This window comes from Prosopis cineraria, unplaced genomic scaffold (assembly GCF_029017545.1).
Source record: "Prosopis cineraria cultivar Desert tree isolate PC_DT_omini unplaced genomic scaffold, ASM2901754v1 PC881, whole genome shotgun sequence".
NCBI classification, from domain to species: Eukaryota; Viridiplantae; Streptophyta; class Magnoliopsida; order Fabales; family Fabaceae; genus Prosopis; species Prosopis cineraria.
The window spans coordinates 10,714-34,125 of NW_026556206.1; the positions used below are offsets into that span (position 1 = coordinate 10,714).

General features: G+C 34.4%; 1 protein-coding gene across 1 annotated transcript; it reads left to right on the forward strand.

Moving 5' to 3' along the window:
* Nucleotides 1-4,989: 4,989 nt before the first annotated feature.
* On the forward strand, nucleotides 4,990-23,412 carry LOC129298673 (structural maintenance of chromosomes flexible hinge domain-containing protein GMI1-like). The gene is given in 37 exon segments (XM_054937092.1): nucleotides 4,990-5,294; nucleotides 8,721-8,832; nucleotides 9,058-9,090; nucleotides 9,264-9,350; nucleotides 9,443-9,498; nucleotides 10,294-10,377; nucleotides 10,769-10,841; nucleotides 11,121-11,176; nucleotides 11,287-11,392; nucleotides 11,502-11,570; nucleotides 12,476-12,559; nucleotides 12,678-12,728; nucleotides 13,612-13,747; nucleotides 13,873-13,934; nucleotides 14,017-14,145; nucleotides 14,535-14,552; nucleotides 14,555-14,624; nucleotides 14,715-14,749; nucleotides 14,938-15,013; nucleotides 15,123-15,305; nucleotides 15,494-15,649; nucleotides 16,453-16,474; nucleotides 16,566-16,680; nucleotides 16,766-16,882; nucleotides 17,105-17,351; nucleotides 17,354-17,418; nucleotides 17,523-17,657; nucleotides 18,175-18,273; nucleotides 18,519-18,585; nucleotides 19,400-19,485; nucleotides 19,601-19,882; nucleotides 19,953-20,093; nucleotides 20,872-20,983; nucleotides 21,453-21,657; nucleotides 21,755-21,946; nucleotides 22,102-22,422; nucleotides 23,014-23,412. Coding segments are annotated over 37 exon segments (4,461 nt in total). The 3' UTR covers nucleotides 23,288-23,412.

Genomic DNA, 23,412 nt, shown 5'->3' on the forward strand with positions numbered 1-23,412 from the left:
CACAAGTGAGTGAATTAATTCTAGCCCGATGGTTCTTCACAAGTGAAAAGTTGGGTTAGTCTGTGAAAGATGTAGCCACGTAATAGCCACTAGTTTTATGTCGGAGATAACAGGAGGGTATAAGGCTAGCATTCGATCATGCATTTAAATCTGGCCACATAGTTGTTAATGTTGTGAACCGTGGCCATAATATTCATACATGCTTGACTTGTGTTTTAATTTCCAATTGTATCTATTTTTAATTGAAATGCAACTGTATAAATTAGGTGAAACTTGATTACTAAGTGATTATACTCACCGCTCAATTCTTAATATTTTCAGGGCCTAACTCATTAGATCAAGATCAGGAAAAACGTGCCGAGGCATAGGATTGTAGAGTAATAATCCTTTTTGTATGCCTCAATATGTTATTTTATGTGTATTAACATTGTTAATTTGCCAACTAAGATTCACATGATTATTTTTAGGCTACTTGTGTTACTATAATGTACAACTTATGTATTGTGTGCCTTGAGATAATAAGTTTGGGTTATAAATCTCGTATAGGGCCAAAATATTTGCGTAAGCAATGATATGTGTATTTTGGAATCGTTTGAAATGAAAATGAATATTTGGTGCAAAGTTTCCCCCTTTATGTTTTATGAAATTTGGGTTTGAGTGGCAAAAATTCGATACATGCACATTTGAATGGTTATGTTGTGTTACATGAGTCTATTAGAATTCATTGAGTATGGTTGTGTGGTCGAGTGGTTGGTGTAGGATCTTGGCACTTGTATGTAAGTTTAGACACCATTATTGTGAGTTTTTGTAAAAATGGGCTTGGATGTCCAACTCTTTCTAGAATATAATTTTGAATGTGAAACTTGTGGTATTAGCTAGAGCTAGAAGATAGCTCCGTGTAGACATTAAATTCACCTCAATTGGACATTGGACGGAGATTTAGGATGTATCAAAAGTTCATCCCTATGCTGTCAAATGACAGCAACAGTTTGCTATCAAATTTTGTGCAATGAGTCGCGGCACATGTGCCATTTTTCTGCATAATTCATTATTTGAACTTTTAATCAAATGTTTCAGGGGGATTTTATGCAAATGCTTTGGTTTTCTTTATTTCCATACTTCCTTGTTTTGAAACTCTAAATTGAATACATTTGAAGTGTATGAAAGTATTTTAAACATTGTAAAATTTGAAATCCCAATTGTGTAGTTTGTGAAAACTTGGATCTCAATTTGGGTTAAACCCTTGTTTTCCTTAATTTCGGGAATTGTGAGAGCTTAGAGTAAGGAGATTACATACAGTAATTAAAAGCAAAAGAAAATTTTTAGAAGAACTTAGGATGTGACTTCATATTCTTTGTAAGCTTTGAAATCTCTAACCTTTTATAGTGAATTCTCCTTAAAGTCAAGTTTGAATCCTCCTTGAAATGACTTCCATGGCTTTAATACTTGATTAAGATGAAGGAATGTGACTAAGAAAGTGTGAAAAAGTAAAGGAAAGTGAAAGAAAATTTGGATGAACTGACCTTAAAATTTCATAAAAGTAAAAGAGAATAGGTGTAAATTGTAATGTTAAAATGACTGAGACATGGCTCCAACCTCTTTTTCAGCATGTGTGGGTGTAAAATGAGTAGGATATGATGTGTTTTAAGTAATCAAAACCATAAAATATTCGAAACTGCTTAACAAAACTTGGTTAGGAGGTTAAAAAATGAATGTGGTCACCATTCAAGCTAGGTAACTTCGATGCACATGTAACTCTTGTGGGATGCTCATACTTGATTAAAATTCACTAAACACTTATAAAAATATGATCAAAAGGTGATTAAGGCTACTTTGGTCAAAATCCTTCATGCTTATTGTCATAGGAAGCTTCTTAAACCAACTCTTGCACATATGTCACTTTAGGGTCTTCTAGCTTTTTAGTTTGTCTTGTAATTTAATCTTTTGGCCATTTAATCTTCATCCAAATCCTTGCTTGCATATGCAATTATACACATAAGAATTATCAAAACATGTCTACAAAATCTCAAGTCAAAATTATAAGATGCAATGTTATTTTCAAGGTTATATAGGTTGCAAAATATGACATCATAGTATTAATGTATTTTTCTAGGAACAACCTAAGATTGATATCTTTTTTCAAACTATAATGAATTAGAAGCTCGAACTTGTTCCATTGTACTTAGGAAGACAAAAGATATGAACTAGGTCAATGTCCCCAAAGTGACTAAAATACCCTTAAGCTAAGAATAGACCCTAATTAACTCTACTTAGAAATGCCTAATAATATAAGAATTGAGTTTTCAAGAATGCAATAATGCAAGGATATCATTCTAAAATATATGCAAATCATCTAACATGTCGCACCACACTTGTTAAATTGCGGCAGCTTTCTAAAATTAAACAAACCATTCTTGTAGACAAGTAAGATGACAGGACAACATAAATATATATAGGAAAGGTAGAAGTTAGTATGAAGAAGAGAGTAGCTCGAGACTCTGGAGCTGTGTGTCCAAACAATCAGCAAGCAGGCAGAAGCTTATGTAAGCTAAAAAATCATGGGTGATTTAAGGACAATTAAATACAATTTAATGGGCTTAAGTATAATTAAATATGGACATCATTTCTGAACACTGTAATTGAAATTAATTAATGGCAATTAAAGTGCCCCACATCGCATTTAGCTCGCACGTAGGGAAAAAAGCTGGATCTCAACTATATTGGCATGTTATTATGTGTGGAAGCGCACTTTTCTTCTTAGTACATTTACCCACTCACGTTCTCATTTTAGTGCATATATCTAAGAATTCTATAAGTTTGAGGTAAGACTATTTTTGACACACACGTAAAACTCCTACAAGATTAATTTTTCCTAAAATTTAATATAGAACACCAGTCAAGAAAACTTAGCGCCACTGGGCCATAGGATATTGAAGTTTTATTATTTAATTTCATATCATGCACAAAACCTATGTCTAGTTATCCGCCATGAAACAATTATTATATCAATTATCAATTATATATATCGAGCCAATTCCTGTGTCAATTCCCAAACGAGAAGAGATCCAAATGCAATTCCAACTCATATTGTTTGCGGTCCAAATACATAAGATTGATCCTGATGATTTCAAAAGTCAAAAACCCCAAATACGGGTACTTGTTGGGTAGCGCTCGAAGGTGTACCTGGTTATCATTTCATAATTAATTATGCCTTTTCAGACTCCATTTTGGGAAAAAAAAATTTAAATATTATTTTTTGAAACTTTATTTGATTATTGATTGTGGCTCTGGAACTCCGTTAGAGGAGAATCTATTTGAAACTCTATCCATTAAGGGCTTATTTGGTTTTTGTTCTATCTTTTGTTTTTTAAAACTATTTTGTAATACAAATTTTAAAATTATTTTTTAAAATAAAATAAAATATTTTTTATTATATCAATTAAAAAACAGTTTTAAAATTAAAAATAGACTGATAGTAATAATTATAAATAGTTAATGATGATGATTAATAATAGAAATTGATTAAAGTAATTATAATTTTCGATAATCAAATATAATTTATTATAAAAATAAGAAAGAAATAATTTGAAGTTGTTTCTATTTTTTTAAAAAAACAAGAATAAAAAAAATTTTAAACATAATTAAATAAAAACACTCATCAAAATAAATTTTTAACTTTTTTTTAATTCTGCAATAAATTCTATCCAAGTAAACACATCCAGAAGTGATCTTGGGCTCGGCATGCATCTTTGGACAATTTGAACTCGACATTGAATCCCCACCAACCTCAGGACCTAACGTCTAGCCAGCGGCCCACGCAAACTATATTGGAATTATAAATCCTATCTGCCGCCTCTTGAGAACAAGTTACCTTCCCATAAATATAACACTGATATAATATTAGGTTGTTTATTTTTTTACCTGGCGGTGGTAGCCTGTTAGGGCCATTATTTAGTTTTGACATCTTAATTATCTTTCTATATGTTTTTGAATCAAATTATAAAGTTAAATATCAAATTTAATTTAATTAAATTGGATGCTGTCTGAATATTGGAGAGAAGTGGGTAGGTAGATTGATGGTGGCTTGTATTTGAAGGTAGCGAGAATAGTGAACGAAGATAAGAGCGGGGAAGTTGTGATGGAGAAAAAAAGATTCATCTTGTCTCATAGGATGCGGCTAAGTGCAAAAAAGAATTAGGAGGATTGGGGGTCAAAGATTTACAAAGGCAAAATCAAGCTTTTATACTCAAGTCGTGCTGGAATTTGGTCACTAATCCTGAAGTGCTATGGTTGAAAGTACTAAGATCAAAATATAAATGTGGACAAAATGATGTACCATCAATCATAAAAAGGAAGAACTGCTCTAAAACTTGGAAAAGCATAGTCAAGATGTGGGATAAATTCATTGAGGGGCTTAACCAAATATGCCATCTGGGTAAACACACCAAATTCTGGTATGAGAATTGGTTTGCAGCTAGTGCTCCATTAATTAAATTTGTGAGAAGCACTAATCCCCCTGTGGATCGTGAAGCTAATATTGATGATTTCATCGCTGTCAATGGTACATGGGATATAAACAAAATGGCAAACTGGTTCAACTTCACCATCATTAGTAGAATCACTAGCTCTACACACCAAATGTCTTGAGAGGGAGGAAAAAAATTTGTGTGAAAATCATCCATTGATGGCTATTTTAACATTAAATCTACATATGAATTTCATTTGGCAGGTACAAGTAGTAATAGAGGCAACATATAGACAAAAATATGGAGATGGTGCATCCCGGAAAAGATGAAAAACTTCCTTTGGTTTTTAGGGAGAAACATAATACACACCACAAAACTAAGGAAACAAAGGGGATTAACAACAACAAGCTTGTGCCCATTTGGTTGTAACGAAGGGGAGACAAACATGCATATAGTCCATGATTATAAAATTGCACGAGATGCTTAGAGACAGATCATCAAACTGGAATATTGGAGTGCTTTCATGAGACTACAAGGTCTTGATTGGATTAAATGGAACTCCAAGAACGATCTGGGCTATGAATCTTCTAGGAAGGTCACTTGGCATATCACCTTCACTTATGCTGGGAACTATATATGGACCACTAGATGCGCAAACCTATTTGGAGAGGAGGAACCTATTATGAGAGTTGATGCAAATAAGTGCATTTGGAAAGCTTTGCCTAATATTAACATGCTGAGTAAAATGAACTTGCATAAAACACCACACAACAATGTTAACAAATGGCGCCCTCCTGAAAAGGGTTATATAAGAGTTGATGTGGATGGGTTTGTACATGCAAATGGAATGGCTACTTGTGAGGGCACATGATGGACGAGAATGGTACTTGGGTAAAGGGCTTTTGCTTCAAGCTTGGGAGTTTACCATCGATTGTAGCTAAATTAATAGGCATCATCACGAGTCTTTGAACTATGCTAGAATCAAGGTTTCAAGAAAATATAAGTCTATTCATATTGCCTTGAAGCTATAAATCTCATAACTAGAGGCACCAACGTCGATAATCCTCTTCAAAACTTCATCTCTCATGCTGTCGGTTTAATTCATAGGAATTGGTCTATTACAATTAGCTTTGTTCATAGGGATGTTATTAATACTGCTTATCACCTAGCTGAAAAAGCTCATCTTGTTGAGGTCTCTTTTTGCTCTTTTGATTATCCACCATCTTGGCTGTTGAAAGACGGTCGATGATGATTGATTTTTGACTCTCATCATAGTCGCTGACTTTATTTTCATATTTTTGATTATGAATGTATTTTAATTTTCACCCAAAAAACAAGGGTAAAAGTGCACATTTGGCCCCAAATTATTTTTTTAGGAGCATCTGGTAGCCTAAATTATCAGATAGCATAAAATAAATCACAAGCTTTTAAAAATGAAGTATCCAATAGCTCATTATTAACTTCAGCTAACGTACATTATGTAACTATTTTCTGAGAAGCATTGGGTAGCCTCTACTATAAAAAAATGGATCATCCAACACCTTTCCCTCAATTTTGACCAAACACAATTTATTTTCAAACTTATGAGGTATATAAAGCATTAATCTCTCCATTTTCTTGCCTTCGTTCTCAATCTCAACTTGAAAAGAAGAGGTTCAGAGAGTTTTTGTCTAAAGATGTTCACGAAGACGACGCTAACAAAATAAAAAAAATAATTCATGACTAAATTAAGTTAGAATCAAACTTTTTACATGCATAATAAATCCAGCTTCTACTTTATTTGTATTGTCCTTGTGAATATCTTTAGATAAGAACTCATTGAACATATCCTTTTAAAGCTTATATTGAGAACAAATGCAAGAAAATTGAAGAGATTAATGTTTTGTGGGCTTTATAAGTATGAAAATAAACAATGTTTGGTCAAAATTGAGGGAAGGTGTTGGATGGTCCGTTTTTTTATAATAGAGGCTATCCAGTGCTCTTCGAAAAATAATTCGTGGTTAAATTTACACCTTTTTCATGCTGATGTGTTGTGCTTGTGTCGTACCATGTGTCATTATAGGTCTCATATAATGTTTGTTAGTTGAAGTTAACGGCGGGCTATTGGATGCTTCATTTTTAAAAGTTTGTGATTATAATTTAGGCTATTAAATACTCTTAAAAAAATAATTTATAACTAAATTTGCTGTTTTATCCAAAAAAACAAAGATAAGAGCAGGGGGAATGGTGTGCTTTTAGGTGAAGACTCATACATACTTGATATTTCTCGTGGCTTCGCTTTTAGCAGGTAATTGATGGTTGCGAAATTGAAATGTAAATATATTCCCTCTAATAATATTTATAAATTACTTTTAACATATGAAAGATTTTAAACTTATTATTTTCATCTAAAATTTAATAAACTTTTAAGTTTACCTTTATTAAATATATATATATTTTAATGATATACTTTTTTTTCACCAATATTTAATAGGATAAAAGAGAAAATTTATAAAAAAAATTAATGCCATGATTTATACTTTCTTTTTTTATGTTACAATTACGAGAGAAGCAAGACCATTGCCTTTTGGGACCACTATAGCTGTTTCGTTGGTCTTTCTATGATTCTATTTAGTATTTACAGGTACAACCTAGCCCCCTCAGTCACCTTGAAGCTTGCCCATTACTGGAAAATATCATTTGGTAATGATAATTGCCTAATTGATATTTTCTTCATATTGTAATATAAGGCATTTTTTTTTTAAAATTTTATTTGATCCAAAATACAAATAAGTATTATTTTTATAATTATTTTTTTAACTATATCCCCATATCATTTATAACTTTTTTCAAAAAAAATAATGCATTAAAATTTTAATTATTATTATCAAATTACTTATATAGAATATCTAATGATGATAAAATTAAGAAGATATAATTTTTTAAAAAATTTAACATTTTTGAATATCATGAATGAGTTATCAACACTTTATATTAATGTATTTTAATTTAGTCCGAAGAGTATGCTGACATACAGGAGGGTTATTACTTCATAAAAACATTAAAAATCCTTTCCTCAATAACGTAAACCATGCATGTTCTGTACCATTCATTAAATATTAAATATTATATTATATTATATTAAATATAATACTCCCTCCGTTAAAAATGTAAGACATTTTAAATTGAATCTCACTTCTCAATAAAATAATTACCTAATTTTAAATTAACCCTATCTTTTTATATTTGCTTCTATTAAACACTTTACAATAGATATAAAGTCATTATTAATAGAAACACTTTAAAAAAAATAATGATTATATCTTAATTTTAATTATTTAATTTTTTTAAAAATACATTGTATATTTAAACGGGGGGAGGAGTTTATACACCAGACCAGTTTGCCCGAAATTTTTAACAATTACTGCCTAATTTTTTTCTGACAAATAGAATTATAACATGATATAATATGTTATTTTCGCGTGTCTGTCTGTATTTTATTGGGCCGTTTGTTTCTTCGATTAGTCCAAGTGCGTTGCGGGAAAAAAATAAAAATTGAAAACCAAGTGTCCCCAGACACCAGTGGTCCCCACCTTATTTTTCTGCGCGAGGGGCATGATATGCGCGGACGTTCCCGATTCCATCATACCAGGGTCGCAAACACACAGCTCAGTGCTTTAGTGCCTCTTCGCTTCCCATTGCCGTGAATGCTCCCTCAGTCACTCGCCCCTTTCCTAACCGTTGCTTGCTCTTCCGACCTCTCTCTCTCTCTCTGCAATATATATAAAACCATAGCGTTCTCTGCGTTGTTCTTCGCAAAATCTTCAGTGCCCCGCGACGATCGAGCTGTATCCAAAAGTGTCCCTTGTTGAACTGTATGAAACTTTGTTTTCAGTCTTTTTAATCTTCAAAACAGAGCTTCTTTCTTTCATATAAATGAGAATAGACGCTCAGTCAGGGTCGTTTGTTTATAATTTATTCAGCTCTATTAGTTTCCATTATTTTTTTGTTTGTATTTTTATTTGCGTGAATATATTCTTCGAGGTTGACTGTTATGTGCTTTTGCACCTGGCAGTCATGCAAAGCCGGTTTTTTTTTTTTTTTTTCGTGGGTACATTAAATGCAAAGTAGATATCGAAAATCCAAGGACGTGCTGGTTTTTAATGATTTCGAAAGCATTCTACTGTTTATGTTATCAACTTGTTCGCTCCAACGATTTCAGGGAAAATAATTAGAAGTTCTTTACTTCTGTCAGTTCTGTTCGTCTGTTTACAGATTCGAAGGCTTTGACGTTATGGAAGGGTCATTGAAAAAATATAGGGGCTCTAGAAAGAGAAAAGTATACATAAGTGACGACGACGACAACAACAACGGCGTCATTGGAAAGGTTTACCGGTTTAAAATCTTATTACCGAACTGGTCAAGCACAGAATTGAAATTGCGGGATCCTGATCTTTCTTAGTTTTTGTTTTTAGGGAAAAAATAACTAGCTCTATCACTTTGCAGACATCCCTAGGATTTTATGCAATTATCTTTCTTTAAATTTATGTTACGCTTGATGGCGTTATTTTTCCTACTTGCTGATGATGCGTTTTTAATCTCTCTGAATTAGGATGAGTGCGGTGACATTGCCTGCACTTTCAAGGTTCGTATTCTATAAGGACTTTTCTTGTTCATGTTCCTTAGTTTTCTGTTTCCTAGGCTTGTCTGTCTCAGTGTATATTTTAAACGGTAAATCGGTAATCAGATTATGGTTTTGGTTTCTCTGAACATCCTTTGTTCCATGCTACGTACGTTAAAGTCGTGTTCAATATGCAGAATATGTGGGATTTAACACCAGATACTAATCTGCTGTTGGAGCTTCCCGAAGAATACACTTTCGAAACAGCTCTTGCAGACTTGATTGTGAGATCTTTGACACAACTGAGAAAATAAACTCATTATTTCCAAATGCAATATTGAAGATTTTGACACCGACACTTCTGTTTATATATCAGGATAATTCATTGCAAGCTGTGTGGTATAATCGGGAAAATGAGAGAAGACTTGTTAGGTATGCCAGCAGTTTGATGATTTTCCAGTTTTCAAGCATCAAATTGCACCAAGTTACGTTGTCTAAGTGTTTTTTTTTTTTTTTTTGAAGCAATACAGTATAATATTATTAAGCATTTTGTTCTGCACAAATTACATAAAACTATAGTATACGATTTGAAAAGGAATTCAAAATTTATTTGATAATAACTAATATATATAGAAAGTGAAAATCACGTTAAAAACTTCTTAGCAACACATAATATAATACTCATTTACAAATTATAGCATTACATTTTTAAATCATAAAATACATTTATGCTTAACAAAAATATTTGAATTTAAGCTTAATCTGATGATCACATCTAAACTAACACTTTCCCTGTCATCAAAAGCAACACCATTGGAATTATCATTGAGCTATACCTTTGATTTCCCTGTCATCTTCTCCGTTTCTTTGTCAACCGTATAACAGCTCAAGAGAGGAGCATGCCATTCCAGTCATCTCATATCATGCTCTGAGAATGGTCGTAGCTTATGCAAAATACTCAAATTAGTTTGTGCTGTTGTTGTTTTAATTATATGCTGCATATTACATGAGCTACACTTGCATGAAAATTGTTTCTGTAGCATGATACAGTGATGCTACGGGGAAGTTGCACCGTTAACCAAGTAACCAAATGCTAGGGAATTAATAATTACGGTTTTGGTAGTTGTATTTGTTTGAATAAATATTGCCTGATGATTGCACCTAATTAATGTGCTATTGTTTGGTTGATCTCTTAGCACGGTGATGTTCATTTTTCTTTATTTGCAGAATAGATCTGGATGGGGATAAGATTTCAATCTTTGACACTGGCTCCGGAATGGATGACACTGATGAAAATTCCTTAGTGAAGTGGTATGTGATTTTTTATTTTGTGAATTTCTTAAAATTGCGATGTTTGCAAGTCGGTTGTTTCCGGACACGGACAACGTTATTGAAGGCCGCATAACTCTGTGCCCAGGTGTTAGGATTAGGGACTAGAGGAGAAAAAGTTGTGGGACCTATGTTCAAACTGTGCTATAAGTTTCATGGAATACCGAGATTTGAAACCAGTCTTAATTTTTGATTCAATATACTCGTGTGTTTGAAATTGCTATTGTGTGATCTGGGAATTTAAAACTATACGAGTATTTGCTGCCTCCCATGTTGAAATTGACTTTCCAGGATAAGAATCAGATTTGAGGAGATAAAAATCTTAGATTGTTTTACGCATTCACTTTATTTTGAATTCTTTTCTTCTTCTCAGGGGTAAGATGGGCGCTTCACTTCATAGATCATATAAATCACTCGCTATAGGGGGGAAACCTCCATATTTGAAGGTACCATTAATTTTCAGGACTCTCTGTTCTTTTGTTTTAATTGCATCCTGAATTCCTAAATTTTCCTAAACAGTCTGACTACTCCTATCCTGTAGCCTGCAGGGCAGGCCTTCTAATATTCCTGCACGGTGTATCTTAGTAATAGGGATTATTGAATAATTTTTGTGGATTACAATTTGTGCTCCGACATTCATTACATTCTTGCCACAATGGTAGCTTAAGTTTGCCCATGCGTGTCATCTTCTAAGCTTTCTCCATTTATTTGGGGTGACTGTGCAGCCTTATTTTGGGATGTTTGGATACGGTGGACCTATTGCATCTATGCATTTGGGGCGGTAATTTTTAAACGAATTTCCATTTTTCACCTGTGTTTTTGTTTAAGCACTCTATACTCTGAGTTCCTATCTCCCCCCCCCCCTATCCTCTATATTTTATTCTTTTATAGGCGGACCGTGGTTTCCTCCAAGACAAAACACATCAAGAAAGTCTACATGTTGCATCTTGAGAGAGAAGCTTTGCTAAGTCCGTCTAACTCCGATCTAACTTGGAAGGTAATCATGATTCCTCATCAGTACAATATTTTTTTGTGCATACTTCTATTTGTTTGGGATGTTAGCAAACGGTATTCCGTTACTTTTGTTTATTTTTCTGTCATTTTAGACTGATGGTGGCATCAGGGATCCCTCAGAGGAAGAAGTCAGGGATTCAAATCATGGCAGTTTCACAAAGGTAGTTAGTGCCCATGATCTTTTATTTCTTCTCCTCGTTTTTTTTCCCCTTTCTTCTTTTTATATAACCCTGGGGATTTGACTTTTGTTCTCAAATGCGACAAATATTTTAGAAAGTGAGCTGTCTTATTCTACGCACACGAACAGTTCACGTTTATGACACTTTGAATTTCTTTTTGAACACTTCAAATTTTGTCTATTGCCACTTTTTGTGCCTTAGAAGTAGTGCCACCACCTGATCATTTATTTAACTAGGTTTTTATAAGTTTCATATCAAGTTTCATATCCTTTTCTGTTTGCTTCTATGTTACATTACATATGAATGTAAGTATTAGATTCGGATAACTTTTACCAGAGTTCATTGAAAACAGTTTTGTAAATTAGTTAGTCGTTATTTCCCGCCAAGTTATTTACTCCTGTACATAATTTGTATCCATGAAATTTAACTCTCTTTTGCCACGTTGTGATAATTAGGATAAACAATACCCGCATTTCGCTCGCGGATGTTCTTATTCAGAACATTAACATTCGACGCTGACCTTGATTTCACAAACCCTTTATTTTTGCCGTCATTGTTGATTAATTTTTTTTCCCCGAGAATGGGGGGTAATTAATCTTCTGTCTTCTGAGATGATGCGCTCCCTAAACTTCATAAAAACGTTTGGTGCCTATGAATGTTTTGATATCAGGATATTTTATCATATGCTGCAGTTTCATTATACAAGTCTTATCAATATACTTTTATTTATCAACGAGTCATAAAATAGTATGAAGGTGCATATCTGACAAAATTGCCCTTATTTCTCTTCATTTTATATTTACTTGGGCGTCTAGTTTAAACATCAAATATTTTCTTGGCCATGCAAATTCAGTTGGTTGTTATAATAATTTGAAATTTATTTGCAGGTTGAGATTTTCTGTTCAGACTTCAAGGGTAACCTCTCCAAACTTCAGTGCCACCTGAAGGACATATATTTCCCCTACATTCAGGTTCGGAGGAAATCCTTTGTTGGCTTATATGCTGCTTTGGCTTTATAACGAGAATCATTGACATTAAGATGGTCGTACAGTGTTATCTGTTGTCTACTAAAGCAATCCTTTCCTGCAGTGTGATGACATGTCTAAGACAAGGAAGACTACTACACCAATAGAGTTCCAGGTTCTTGCGTTAGCATTATTATTTCAATAGCTCATTATCAAATCAATGTTATGAAATTCAGTAATCTGTCAGAATTGATGCATAAGAATTGGATGCAATCTAATTGCATTTTCCCTGTCTTGTCATTCTATTCCTTTTTCCACTTAATGGCAGCTGACCAAATACTCCTCTAAAATGTCACATTAATTATAAGATTCTTACAAATACCGGAGTTTAGTCTACCAAAACATTTTTTACGAGGTTTTATTTTTGGATTTATTTTCTGCTCTCTTACCATATTGCCTCCCTTAATTTGTATTAAAAAAAGATATGGTTAGTTTTACACCCTTTCATTTATTATATGAGATCGTATGTAAATCTTAAAATTATACGACTAGCTGTGGATGAGAAAAAAGTCAAGATGAGCTTGCAATGCATGATTACCAAAATACTTGAGCAATAAAATAACAACAATAAACTGTCAATATATAACATACTCTCTCAGCTTTTAATTTTAATTTCACCCTTTTTTATTAACGTGAAAATACTTAATATAATTGTATTGCTGTTTAAAATTAAGGGTAAAAATAAAAATATATTTTTATAATATAAAAGAATTTTTTTTAAAATGCATGAAATAATTAAAAGTGTCTTATAATAAAATAAAAGATATACACACGTATCAAAACAATTATTATTTATAAGTTATGAACCTCGAACACTTATTTTTATTTTTATTTATTTTTTAGATTTTATGTATCCGTTTTTCTCAAGCTGATGCTTGCCTATGTATTGCCAAGAGAGAGAGAGAGAGAGAGAGGATTTTACGTAATGCATGGGACTCATGCCTAGTTGTCTAGTTTACTCTAATATGTAAGTAAGATTGGACCTGCTAATTTCACAGGTTAATGGTGTGGATTTGACGGAAGTTGAAGGTGGGGAGGTTGCAATCACCAATTGGCACTCTTGCAATGGCCCTGAGTTTGTTTTACAGCTTCATTTTTCCTCTATGCATCATTCTGACAGCACGAGAAGTCCAGGTAACCCATTCAATTTTTATACGCCATGATGTGCCGTGTGTTTGTACCATTTCATTACATAAATGTTTGATGGACTGTCAGAAAAATTGCCAATGTTTAATTCTACTTCAAAATCATTGTTTTAGGGTCAAGATCATCTCGAGAAGCAAATGCACGTCTGAGGTTGGTGTATCTCCCATTCAGAGAGGTAAAAGCGAGACATAACCCGTTTTCTATAATTCACAATTTACAAATTTAAGAGTAAAAAGGAAAGATTTTTTAAATTTCAGGGAAAGGAGAATATTGAGAGGGTCTTGGAGAAGTTGAAGGCTGACGGTTTTGAAACTAAAGAGGACTTCCAAAACTTTAGTCGTGTCTCTGTTCGTCGGCTGGGTCGTCTACTTCCAGATGCTCGTTGGGTAAAAGTTCATCATTGGCTTCGAGTTTGTATCTTTTTTTTTTTTTTTGGCTGTACCTTAATACTCCTAGCTATTTTATATGCTTGATCATGGATTATTATATCCCATTATTGATTTGATTCTGGAGATAAGGGTTTGTGAGTCACACTCAACGATCACTACTTTAAATAACAAACGGAATTAAAGAAAACATGGATCTATTTGACCGTAAGTTAGCTGGCTAGTTAGGCATCATTCCCAAAGTCAGTAGCTAATCAAGGAGTCAGCTGGAAGTTGTTATGTGTGTCATTTGCTCACCTCAACTGCTTTTTCTTTCGTACAAGATGCTATCTTCAGACATAATCTGAATACGTGTGATTGCTCTTGAGATTTTTCTCTCTTTACCACAGGATATGCTTCCTTTTATGGATTTGAGGAACAAAAAGGGAACAGGGCTCACCAGTTGAAGAGATGTTGTTTAAGGGTGAAATGCTTTATAGGTACCGCGTCACCACACTATTGCTTTCTTGGGCGCAATTAATTTAGTTTGCTAAATTCTGAGTCCTCATCTAGAACTTTGTGTTTTGCAGAGACCGACGGAGGTTTCAAGCCAACACCATCCAAGGTTATACAAGCTATACTTGTACACCGTGCTTGTCTCTCATATTTCCTGGATTTGTCATGCATTTGTTATTAATTTCTCTGTATTCACTGACACGGTCACGCAACACGTGCAACAAACATATGTGCAAGCGGAACTATATTTGCGGGGAATGGTACATAATGACAATTAAGTAATACATGTTTTTTCAGACTGATCTAGCTCACCACAATCCCTTTACCTCTGCTTTGAAGAAAATAGGCAGTAAAGTTCCTGAGAAAGAGAGTGGTAATCTCCCTTTATTTGTTTTACTCATGACTCTAGTTCAGCTTTGCTGCCTTGTTTCTGGGAAGCTGGGAAGAAAACATCGGACTCATCAGTTATTTTAAATCACTAGATGTTGTAGTTGAAATTCGTAGAGCTGGGAAGCTGTTAACTCCGTCCCAGCTGGAAAGGGAATATCAAGATTGGATTTTTCAAATGCATCAGCGGTATGATGAAGAAGTCGATTCTGGTGAGGATCAGCCAGTTATTATCGTCTCCCCGCCAAACAAAAAGGCACTCGGCATCTCTTCTGATGGTTAGTTAAAAATGATTAACTGATCATATTCTAGTTTCCACTTGATGTCTTTCAATGGGTTTCTTTCTTTATGAACTTTTTGCAGTAGGCAAACAAATCATGGAATAGTGGGAATCTCTTCTGGACATGATTAAATCTGTATTTAAATCTGTATTTATCTATCATTTTATTGCCTCAATTACGTGCAGTTGTAAGGGTTCATCAGAAGTTGAAGCGAAAGGAAAAATCATGGAATCGTGGTGAGAAAATCAAATTACTGAAGGGAGCATGCGCGGGGCGCCGCCACAATATTTATGCAACTATAGAATATTTCCTGCTGGATGGATTCGAAGGGGACGCTGGGGGTAAGCTCGTAGATAATAGACCGCACCACCCCCTCCCCTTCCTTCACGATACTGCATAAATTACTGTTTCGGACGTAATATATAAATAGGCATTCTTAAAAATTTAAAGTTGATTTCTAAAATAATACTAAGAATATATATTTATTCATATAACTCATTTTATGAACGAGAAATAAATTTTGTTAGCAATGAAAGTTAGTATATTTGCCCCTTAATTTATTACTTCAAAACATAAGTAGTAATGATATTCAGAAGAACAGTTATCATGGTAGTGCAATATACAAGAACTTGTTGAACTATATCCATGGTTTAAAATATCTTCTCGAGCATAAATTATGAAATAAATGGAAGTGATTTTGTAGTTGTAGAAGTGATTATCTTCTCGAGCATAAATTATTATTTATTTTTTCTCATGTTGAACTCTAACCATAAACGGAAGTCTGTCACCGAAAAAGAGAGTAGAAGTGATTTTGCAGTTGTAGGTAATCCTATATCACTTTTGGTTATTTCATACAATGTCTGTTGCTTTTATGGTAAACCCTTGATGCGTGGTGCGGAGGGGGTAGAGTTTAAATTTTTACCATAATTACAGTGTATGTCTATTGATTGTTATCTAAAATTGTCGTTCAAATTCTAAGCTACTTCTTCCCACTGCCGGGGGAAATGACGATTTATATTATTTTTTGAGATGCTTATAATATCATTATGACAGTAGCATCACATTCTTGTGAAAATTCTATTTCTAACTTGTGGGTTCTTCATAATATAAAGAATATGACTCTCTTTGGTTTATTTGTTAATAGGAGAGGCCCGAATCATATGTAGGTAAGTCATTGTTATCATTAAAAGAACTTTATTTAATAATAATATGATTCCTTGCGTCAGTTTCTCAGTATTTGTTGTGTTTATATTGCAGGTCAATGGATGTCCCGAATGACAATGGCTGTGTCCTTTCCGTGGATGATGAACATGCAAATCTGGACCTTGGGAGTTCTTTATCCTTACCTTTAAGCGTGATTGACTCTGGAAAGGTTATTGCTTACTCTGCAAGTTTATCCTTCTTGGCCATAATTTGAGATTTTTTTTAGCACATAGAAATATGAACGGATGTACCAGATTGTACCTATTGAAAGCATTGAATGGGATAGTCAGCTTCATCAGAAACAACAGAAATCTCCTGCTATTGTCGAGCTGCTGAGTGTTCCACATTGTCAGCAATTGGAGGTTGATGGGGTTAGTATTTTAGATTTTGACCCTCCACCTTCTCTTTTCTCAATGACTGTGTGACCTTGTTCCTCAAGAACTACTATTATTGAATTCTCTGGCTCTAAGAGACTAATTTTGGTTGAGGACCTGGAATAGTCAACATTTCCTGTCTTCTACATTCTATTTTATTTCCTTTGTTTTTCCTTACAGAAGTTTAATTTCTTGGGAACATTTCATTTTCGTCTACAGACATTACCTATTAATACCCCCATTTTTGCTGGTCAAGTTCCCCCAACCCATGTTGTGGCAGTTGTTAGGCCCACAAATTTTATGCCTGGCAATGCAGAAAAGTTAGACCCGAAGGGTATTTTCAAGAGCAATACGGAGATGACTATGGAAGTCAAATTTAAGGATGAAAGCAAAAATTCCCAGGATGTTATTCTTTCAGAACGCGTGTCATCAGGAGCTTATAAAGGGCTTAATGGCTTATACTTCTTCCCCTAGGATGCAAGTTCCCTGATTTATTTCACAAAGCTGGTGCTTACGTGTTTTCATTCTCTCTTGTAAGAAGGCATGGAAACCTTTTATTTTTTTCAAAAAAAAAAAGCTCTTATTTTAAATGTGTCATTGACAAATCAATATTTTGTGTTGGATTTTAACCTGCTAGATCCAATCAAGCTGTAAAAATTGTGAGGAAAGAGTGATTGTGAAGCCTTCCACTCTTAAGCGTGTTGAACTCCGGTCACCAATAGTGAAAAACCAGCTGCTTCCTGGTTATGTGTTTAAGGAGTTCGTATTGGAGGTAGGTAAATTTGAATGCTGCTACCTTTTCCTGATGTCTGTTTTTAATTGTTTTTGTTTCTCATGTGGAGCTGGTTAAACTAGAGAACTAACATGTAATCAACCATGTAGGAATATGATAGTTATTTTCATCCACCACGGAAAAATAACTTAATATGTCCATAATTATTCAATTTTTCTGTAGAAACAGGCACACATCTATATATTCTTAATTTGTTGACATCTTGAAAGGAATTGTTTTTCACTTGCATTGATTGCTTTTCGTTCTAATGATTAATGCAATCAAGTGGTACAATGAATACTTTTGCCCAGGATAACTTCAGAAAGTCGTAGCCAGTGAGCTCCTATTCATAAATGCTTACAAGTTGCTCCTCTAATTTGGAGATAGACTTTTTACCCATATATTTGTCATTCTTTATTTTATGCTGAGTCTCTACTTTCAATATATTGGAACTTGGAAGTAATTGTCCCGCTCTTGAATTTTCTTGCTAACTTTTTTATTAATGTTTACCTTTAAGATGTTTGATGCATATGGAAACCACGTGTCTAAAGGTTCAGAGGTTACTTTGTCTTTGTCAAACTTCGTCATTGAAGATCATGTGGGCATGACACGAAAGGTCACGTTGCTCTAGCAATCTTCGACATATTTTTTATTTATGAAGAATTAATTCTGTTCTGGGGATGTATAAAAACTGCTTTTTGTATTGTTTGATAAAATTGACTCTTTATCTAAAAAAGGTGTGCAAATCTTGGAGCATCGGATTGAAGTGTTCCTGGCCTAAAACGGGCGAGACACAGTAGAGATTTAATTGTATGCATGATCGCTAACAGGAATTTTTTTCCCCTTACTTTTGATTTTCAGGTTGATGCTAATGGAAAAATTGACCTCAGTGGTCTACTGAAGTTGATTGCAGGTTTCGGAGAACATGGTATGAAAATCATAAATTTGCTGCAATTCATCTCATCAATTAATATCTAATTTCAACATTAGATCAGGGTTAACGTTTCTTCCATATTTCTTGGCCTGCATCCTGAAACTTCCGAATGCACTATTGTTAGCACCATCTTTGCGCTAGTTTCCTTTATGAGGGTTTTGGGAATGACTGTTTGAGCCCTCAGCTGTAATAAGCTAATAACAGACAAAAGCCAGAAATAGACAGCAAGGAAATGGAATTTAACTTGGGATGGATAGTACTTTTACTGCACAACTAAAACAGATTACGACGGAACTCAAGCCAACCCACGACTCTTTTGACACCCAGATACTGAAATTACAATCAAAATAACAATTACAAAATAAGAACAAAGCAAAAGACACAGACTCTGGACTTTCGAGAGGCCAGAACTCTCCCAACACAGTTCCTCTTCAAGAGACTGAACCCTCTCACCCCTTATCAGAAAGGATGAATCTTACACCCCAGAAAGTAGTCATTGCCCTTACCAACACTGCCCATACCTCTGGCTACACCTAACCTGACTTGTCTTTTACCATTTTAATCTGACAGTTGTAAACCTGGGTATAAATCTCTTGACTACTGGTATTAGTCTTCTCTTAAATCACTTCCCTTCCTAGATTGTTTTCCATACGCCTTAGGAAATGATGTCCAAATCTTTAGGGAATCACCAGCTCTATCAAAATGCCATGGCTGTTTCTCATTGAAAGAAAGATATTCATGGCTGTTCAATGATTAGTGCGGTTGTGTTTTGTTACTTCTAGTCTCATTTGCGTTCTACATTGTACAGCATCCCTATCTGTTCTGTTTGAAGACAAAATAGTTTTTGAGCAGAAATTTTCGACTGTGAGGAGGAAATTGAGAATCGCATCCAAGGTTGGTTTTGAAAATGTTGCATATTGACGATTTATATGTTCTTATTTCTAGTGGTTTTAAATATGTGCATTTTTTCGTTGTCATTTAAGAACAATTTTATATGCATGCTTTTCAGTTGCCTGATATCTGTATTGCTGGCGGTCAATTGGAAAACCTTGTTTTTGAAGTTGTTGATCCTGATGGAGATGTAGATATGGATATTCATCACAATGATAAAGATGGCCAATCTCATATGCTTATAATCAAGTCAGTGTCTATTCAAGCGCAGGAATTTATCCAATACACTTTCGAGCACGGGTGCTGCACTGTCCATGCGATATCCATTCCACCAGATGAAAAGACCTTTTGCTTTTCAGCCGCTCACTCTCAGTATCCAGAGCTAAACATAACTGTTGAGGTTGGAAAAATAATATCTTCTCTAAATTTTAACCAAATGCTATGGTATAATTGGTTGGACTTGGGTGCAGGTCCCTATTGCAAACGCTCCAAAAGTGGAGCATGATGACAGCCAATTTCCATATTTAGATAAGAGGATGATGCAACTGGAGGACTTGTCATCATTTAATCAAGATAAGAACTTAGTGATCTCCTTTGTAAATGAGGATGAGGTACAAGAAATATTTTCAGCTATGTTTTTACCCTTTTACGTAGACGTTCTAGATGGAATGGGAGGTGGTCTGTGTTTCAACATGCACGAAAGCTCATACGATAAACTTGTTTAATGGAATTAAATATCTTTGTTTGGGATCAGAGTAATTTTGTTTCCATTGAATTATCTGACACTGTTGTCATATTTAAAATATCGTAACTGAAACTAAAGACTATTCAAAACATGCTAAAGTGTAGGAATCAATGACCATATTTTTTCTATTTTAATTTATATTGATCCTAATTGAATTCAATAATAACATAAAAAGGATCATGCTTAAATTAATTTATATCGATCCTAATTTATATTGGTCATGTTAGTATAGTTGGCAATAAAAAAAAAAAATTGAAAGTGGAGCTCACATGCATAAGATGAAATGATGAACGAAACCAATATACGCGCGCGCGCACTTTTCTCTAACCAAAGACAACATATCAAAGCCTGAACATGAAAGAATCCATCAATTTTTTTAAAAAAAATATTTAAGTAAACAACTCATAAAATTTTAGTTCAAGTTAACACACATGCAAAGTATTATAAGTCAGATTATCGATAAAGAATGTCAATTGCCTGCAGTTTACAGACTTTACTTGATCTACTTTTTGACAAACGGATAACATGCTTTACTTCCATTTTTGACAATACTATATGGAAAGAAGATATGGAAATGTTAATTGCATTAAATTCCATCTTCTGTCGCAACTGTAGTTGTGTATTAAGATGCATCTATTTTGCAGGAACTTCAAGACATCCTCAAGATTGGTCAAGATATTGGACAAATTGAAACGACGCTTCTTGATCTTAATAATCTCAAGGCTAAAACAGAGCAAGAGGTGTTGGAGTTGCAAGGTTCTCTCTATGTATATATATATAGCTAATCACAAACAAATTATACTTAACAGTTAACAGCTCCAAAAAAATGTGTAATTTTTTTGAGTAATCAAATTGAAAGTAATATATCATATCTAGTTTCATCATTGATGTTGTAATTTTTGTTAAAAAAAACCTTATTTAGGGCATTTTGGCAATTAAAGGTCAATATAATTTAGATCCAACAACAACAAGAAGAAATCTTATTCTACTAGGTAGGATCAATTATATAAATTATACGACACCATTATACTCTACATAGATAATGTCTAGAATAATTTTCCTAAATAGTCCTTTTGCATTTTGGGCCTTTCCGTCTCAATTGTTGCACCTGTGCTCTTGTGCGTTTCTGCATGGATTATGCTTGGTTCTTTATGACTCATTGATCTAAGAAGTTGATGGAAAATAAAGCAATGACCCAGTTGATTGTGCTTATCTTAATTCACAGAAAAGGTTGGTCCTCGTCAATTGAGTAATATAAATTGTCTATTCACCAAAGATGAACTGAAGGAAAGAATACAATGCATGGAAAACTCAGCAGCTGCTGTTATCTGCAGTCTCTTGCCGAACCAAATGCCACAGAAGTCTATCATGAACGATATAATAAACCTGGTTGCACTTCTTGGTACTGTTCAGAGCCCTGAGCTTAGCAGGTCTTGCTCTTTTACCTTCATTGTTTCTCTCGTTGCTGATATAGAGGAAAATTATTTCTATCTACTTCTAACCATGTTCTAAGTATCTTGTCTGCAGAATATTAGCAGAGTATCTTGGAGAAGATAAGATGCTGTCTGTCGTTTGTAGAACCTTTGATGCTGCAAGTGCTCTTGAGAGGTATACACAAAGTGGAGAAGTTGATTCTACACTTGCTTTACATGCTGAAGCAGCCACACTTGGAAAAGTTATATGTAGGCGTTTCCTTGTTTTGTGCCTTGAAGATATAAGGTAATGTGAGCTTTGCATTTTTAAAAAAAAATTGTTGTATGGATTATCTTTTTCAATGAAAGCGTGAAACACACAAGTCTGGGAGCTGGGGCCAAATTTCTATGTTTTTTTTCCTGCATTTTAAAGTGTTATGCCCATGCATATGTACATGACAGGCCTTACAATGGGCGTTGCCAAGGACATGACCCTCAGAGGAAGCTGACCTTGCCATATCCTACTTTGCCAAATGGCAGTATGCCGGCAGGTTTTTTGGGTTATGCTGTTAATATGATTGAGCTGGATGATCATCATTTGCAAACAAGGACTTCTACGGGACATGGTCTCCGGGAGACTGTGCTTTTCAGTCTATTCAGGAAGCTCCAAGTTTATGAAACAAGGGAGCATATGATGGCTGCTCGTGCCTGTATAGAGGATGGAGCTGTTTCACTAGATGGCGGCATTGTAAGAGAACGTGGACTAATCTCTCTTGGTTACGGGTATATATCTCTCTGGCTGTTGTGTGTATGTATATTATCCAGCTGTCATGCATTTCATGCCGTATATCTTGTTCAGAGCCTACATTTAGTGTTTGTGACCATGTGTTTTTCTTTTTTTCATGCTTCTAAATATTTTTATTTCTGTAGGGAGGAAAACTAAATGAGTTAACGAAATTGGAATGACTGAATCAAGGAAGCGCGATCTTGAGATTGTCATCCCATCTATTTGTCCATTTCTTAATCTGTCATTCTAATTTGATGAGGCACTGAATGCAACTTATCGCTTTTCAAGCCAGATTCTAAATCTGTTCTTCACTATGTCCATAGGTGTTTATCCTGCTTCTATTTCTTGTCATTTATGTGTTCAATACTCTCCAGTGGGTGATGTGTTGTTGAGGTGTGAGCGAAAACGGAAAATGCCCCTTGACTTACAGTGAACAAGTGTTCGGATTTGACATTGATGGAGATTTGTCATTAACATGATGATTCAAATCTAATTCCAAGTAGCATCTGTATTCAGTTCTCCAGATGTTTGTGATATGACAAGGATGATAGTGAACTATAACTCACTTTACTCATTCTTTCCTGCAGGAATCCTTCAATATGCTTTCCTCTTGAGAGTCCGGTGCTTGCCACTCCAGAGACTAGAAAAATGATAGCTAAGATTGGGGAACTGAGGGATAAGTTAACGGGCCTTGAGGATGATATAAGAAATGTGATTGAATTGCACGATAAGCACCTGAAGAAGTTCCGCAGAAGACAACGCCGATATGGGAAGATTATGGATGACTCGGGGCCTATGATCGAAAACCAATTGTTGGAATATAAACCCAGTATAACGGACAGCTCAATTTTACATGAATAAGCTCCTGTGAATATGGTTGACAAGGAAAAAAAAGACTGCCACTCTGAATATTGAATATGCATTATATAGCTTTTGCATAGCGGGTTTTGAACATTTATTGCTATAGAGCACGCATTAATTTATGT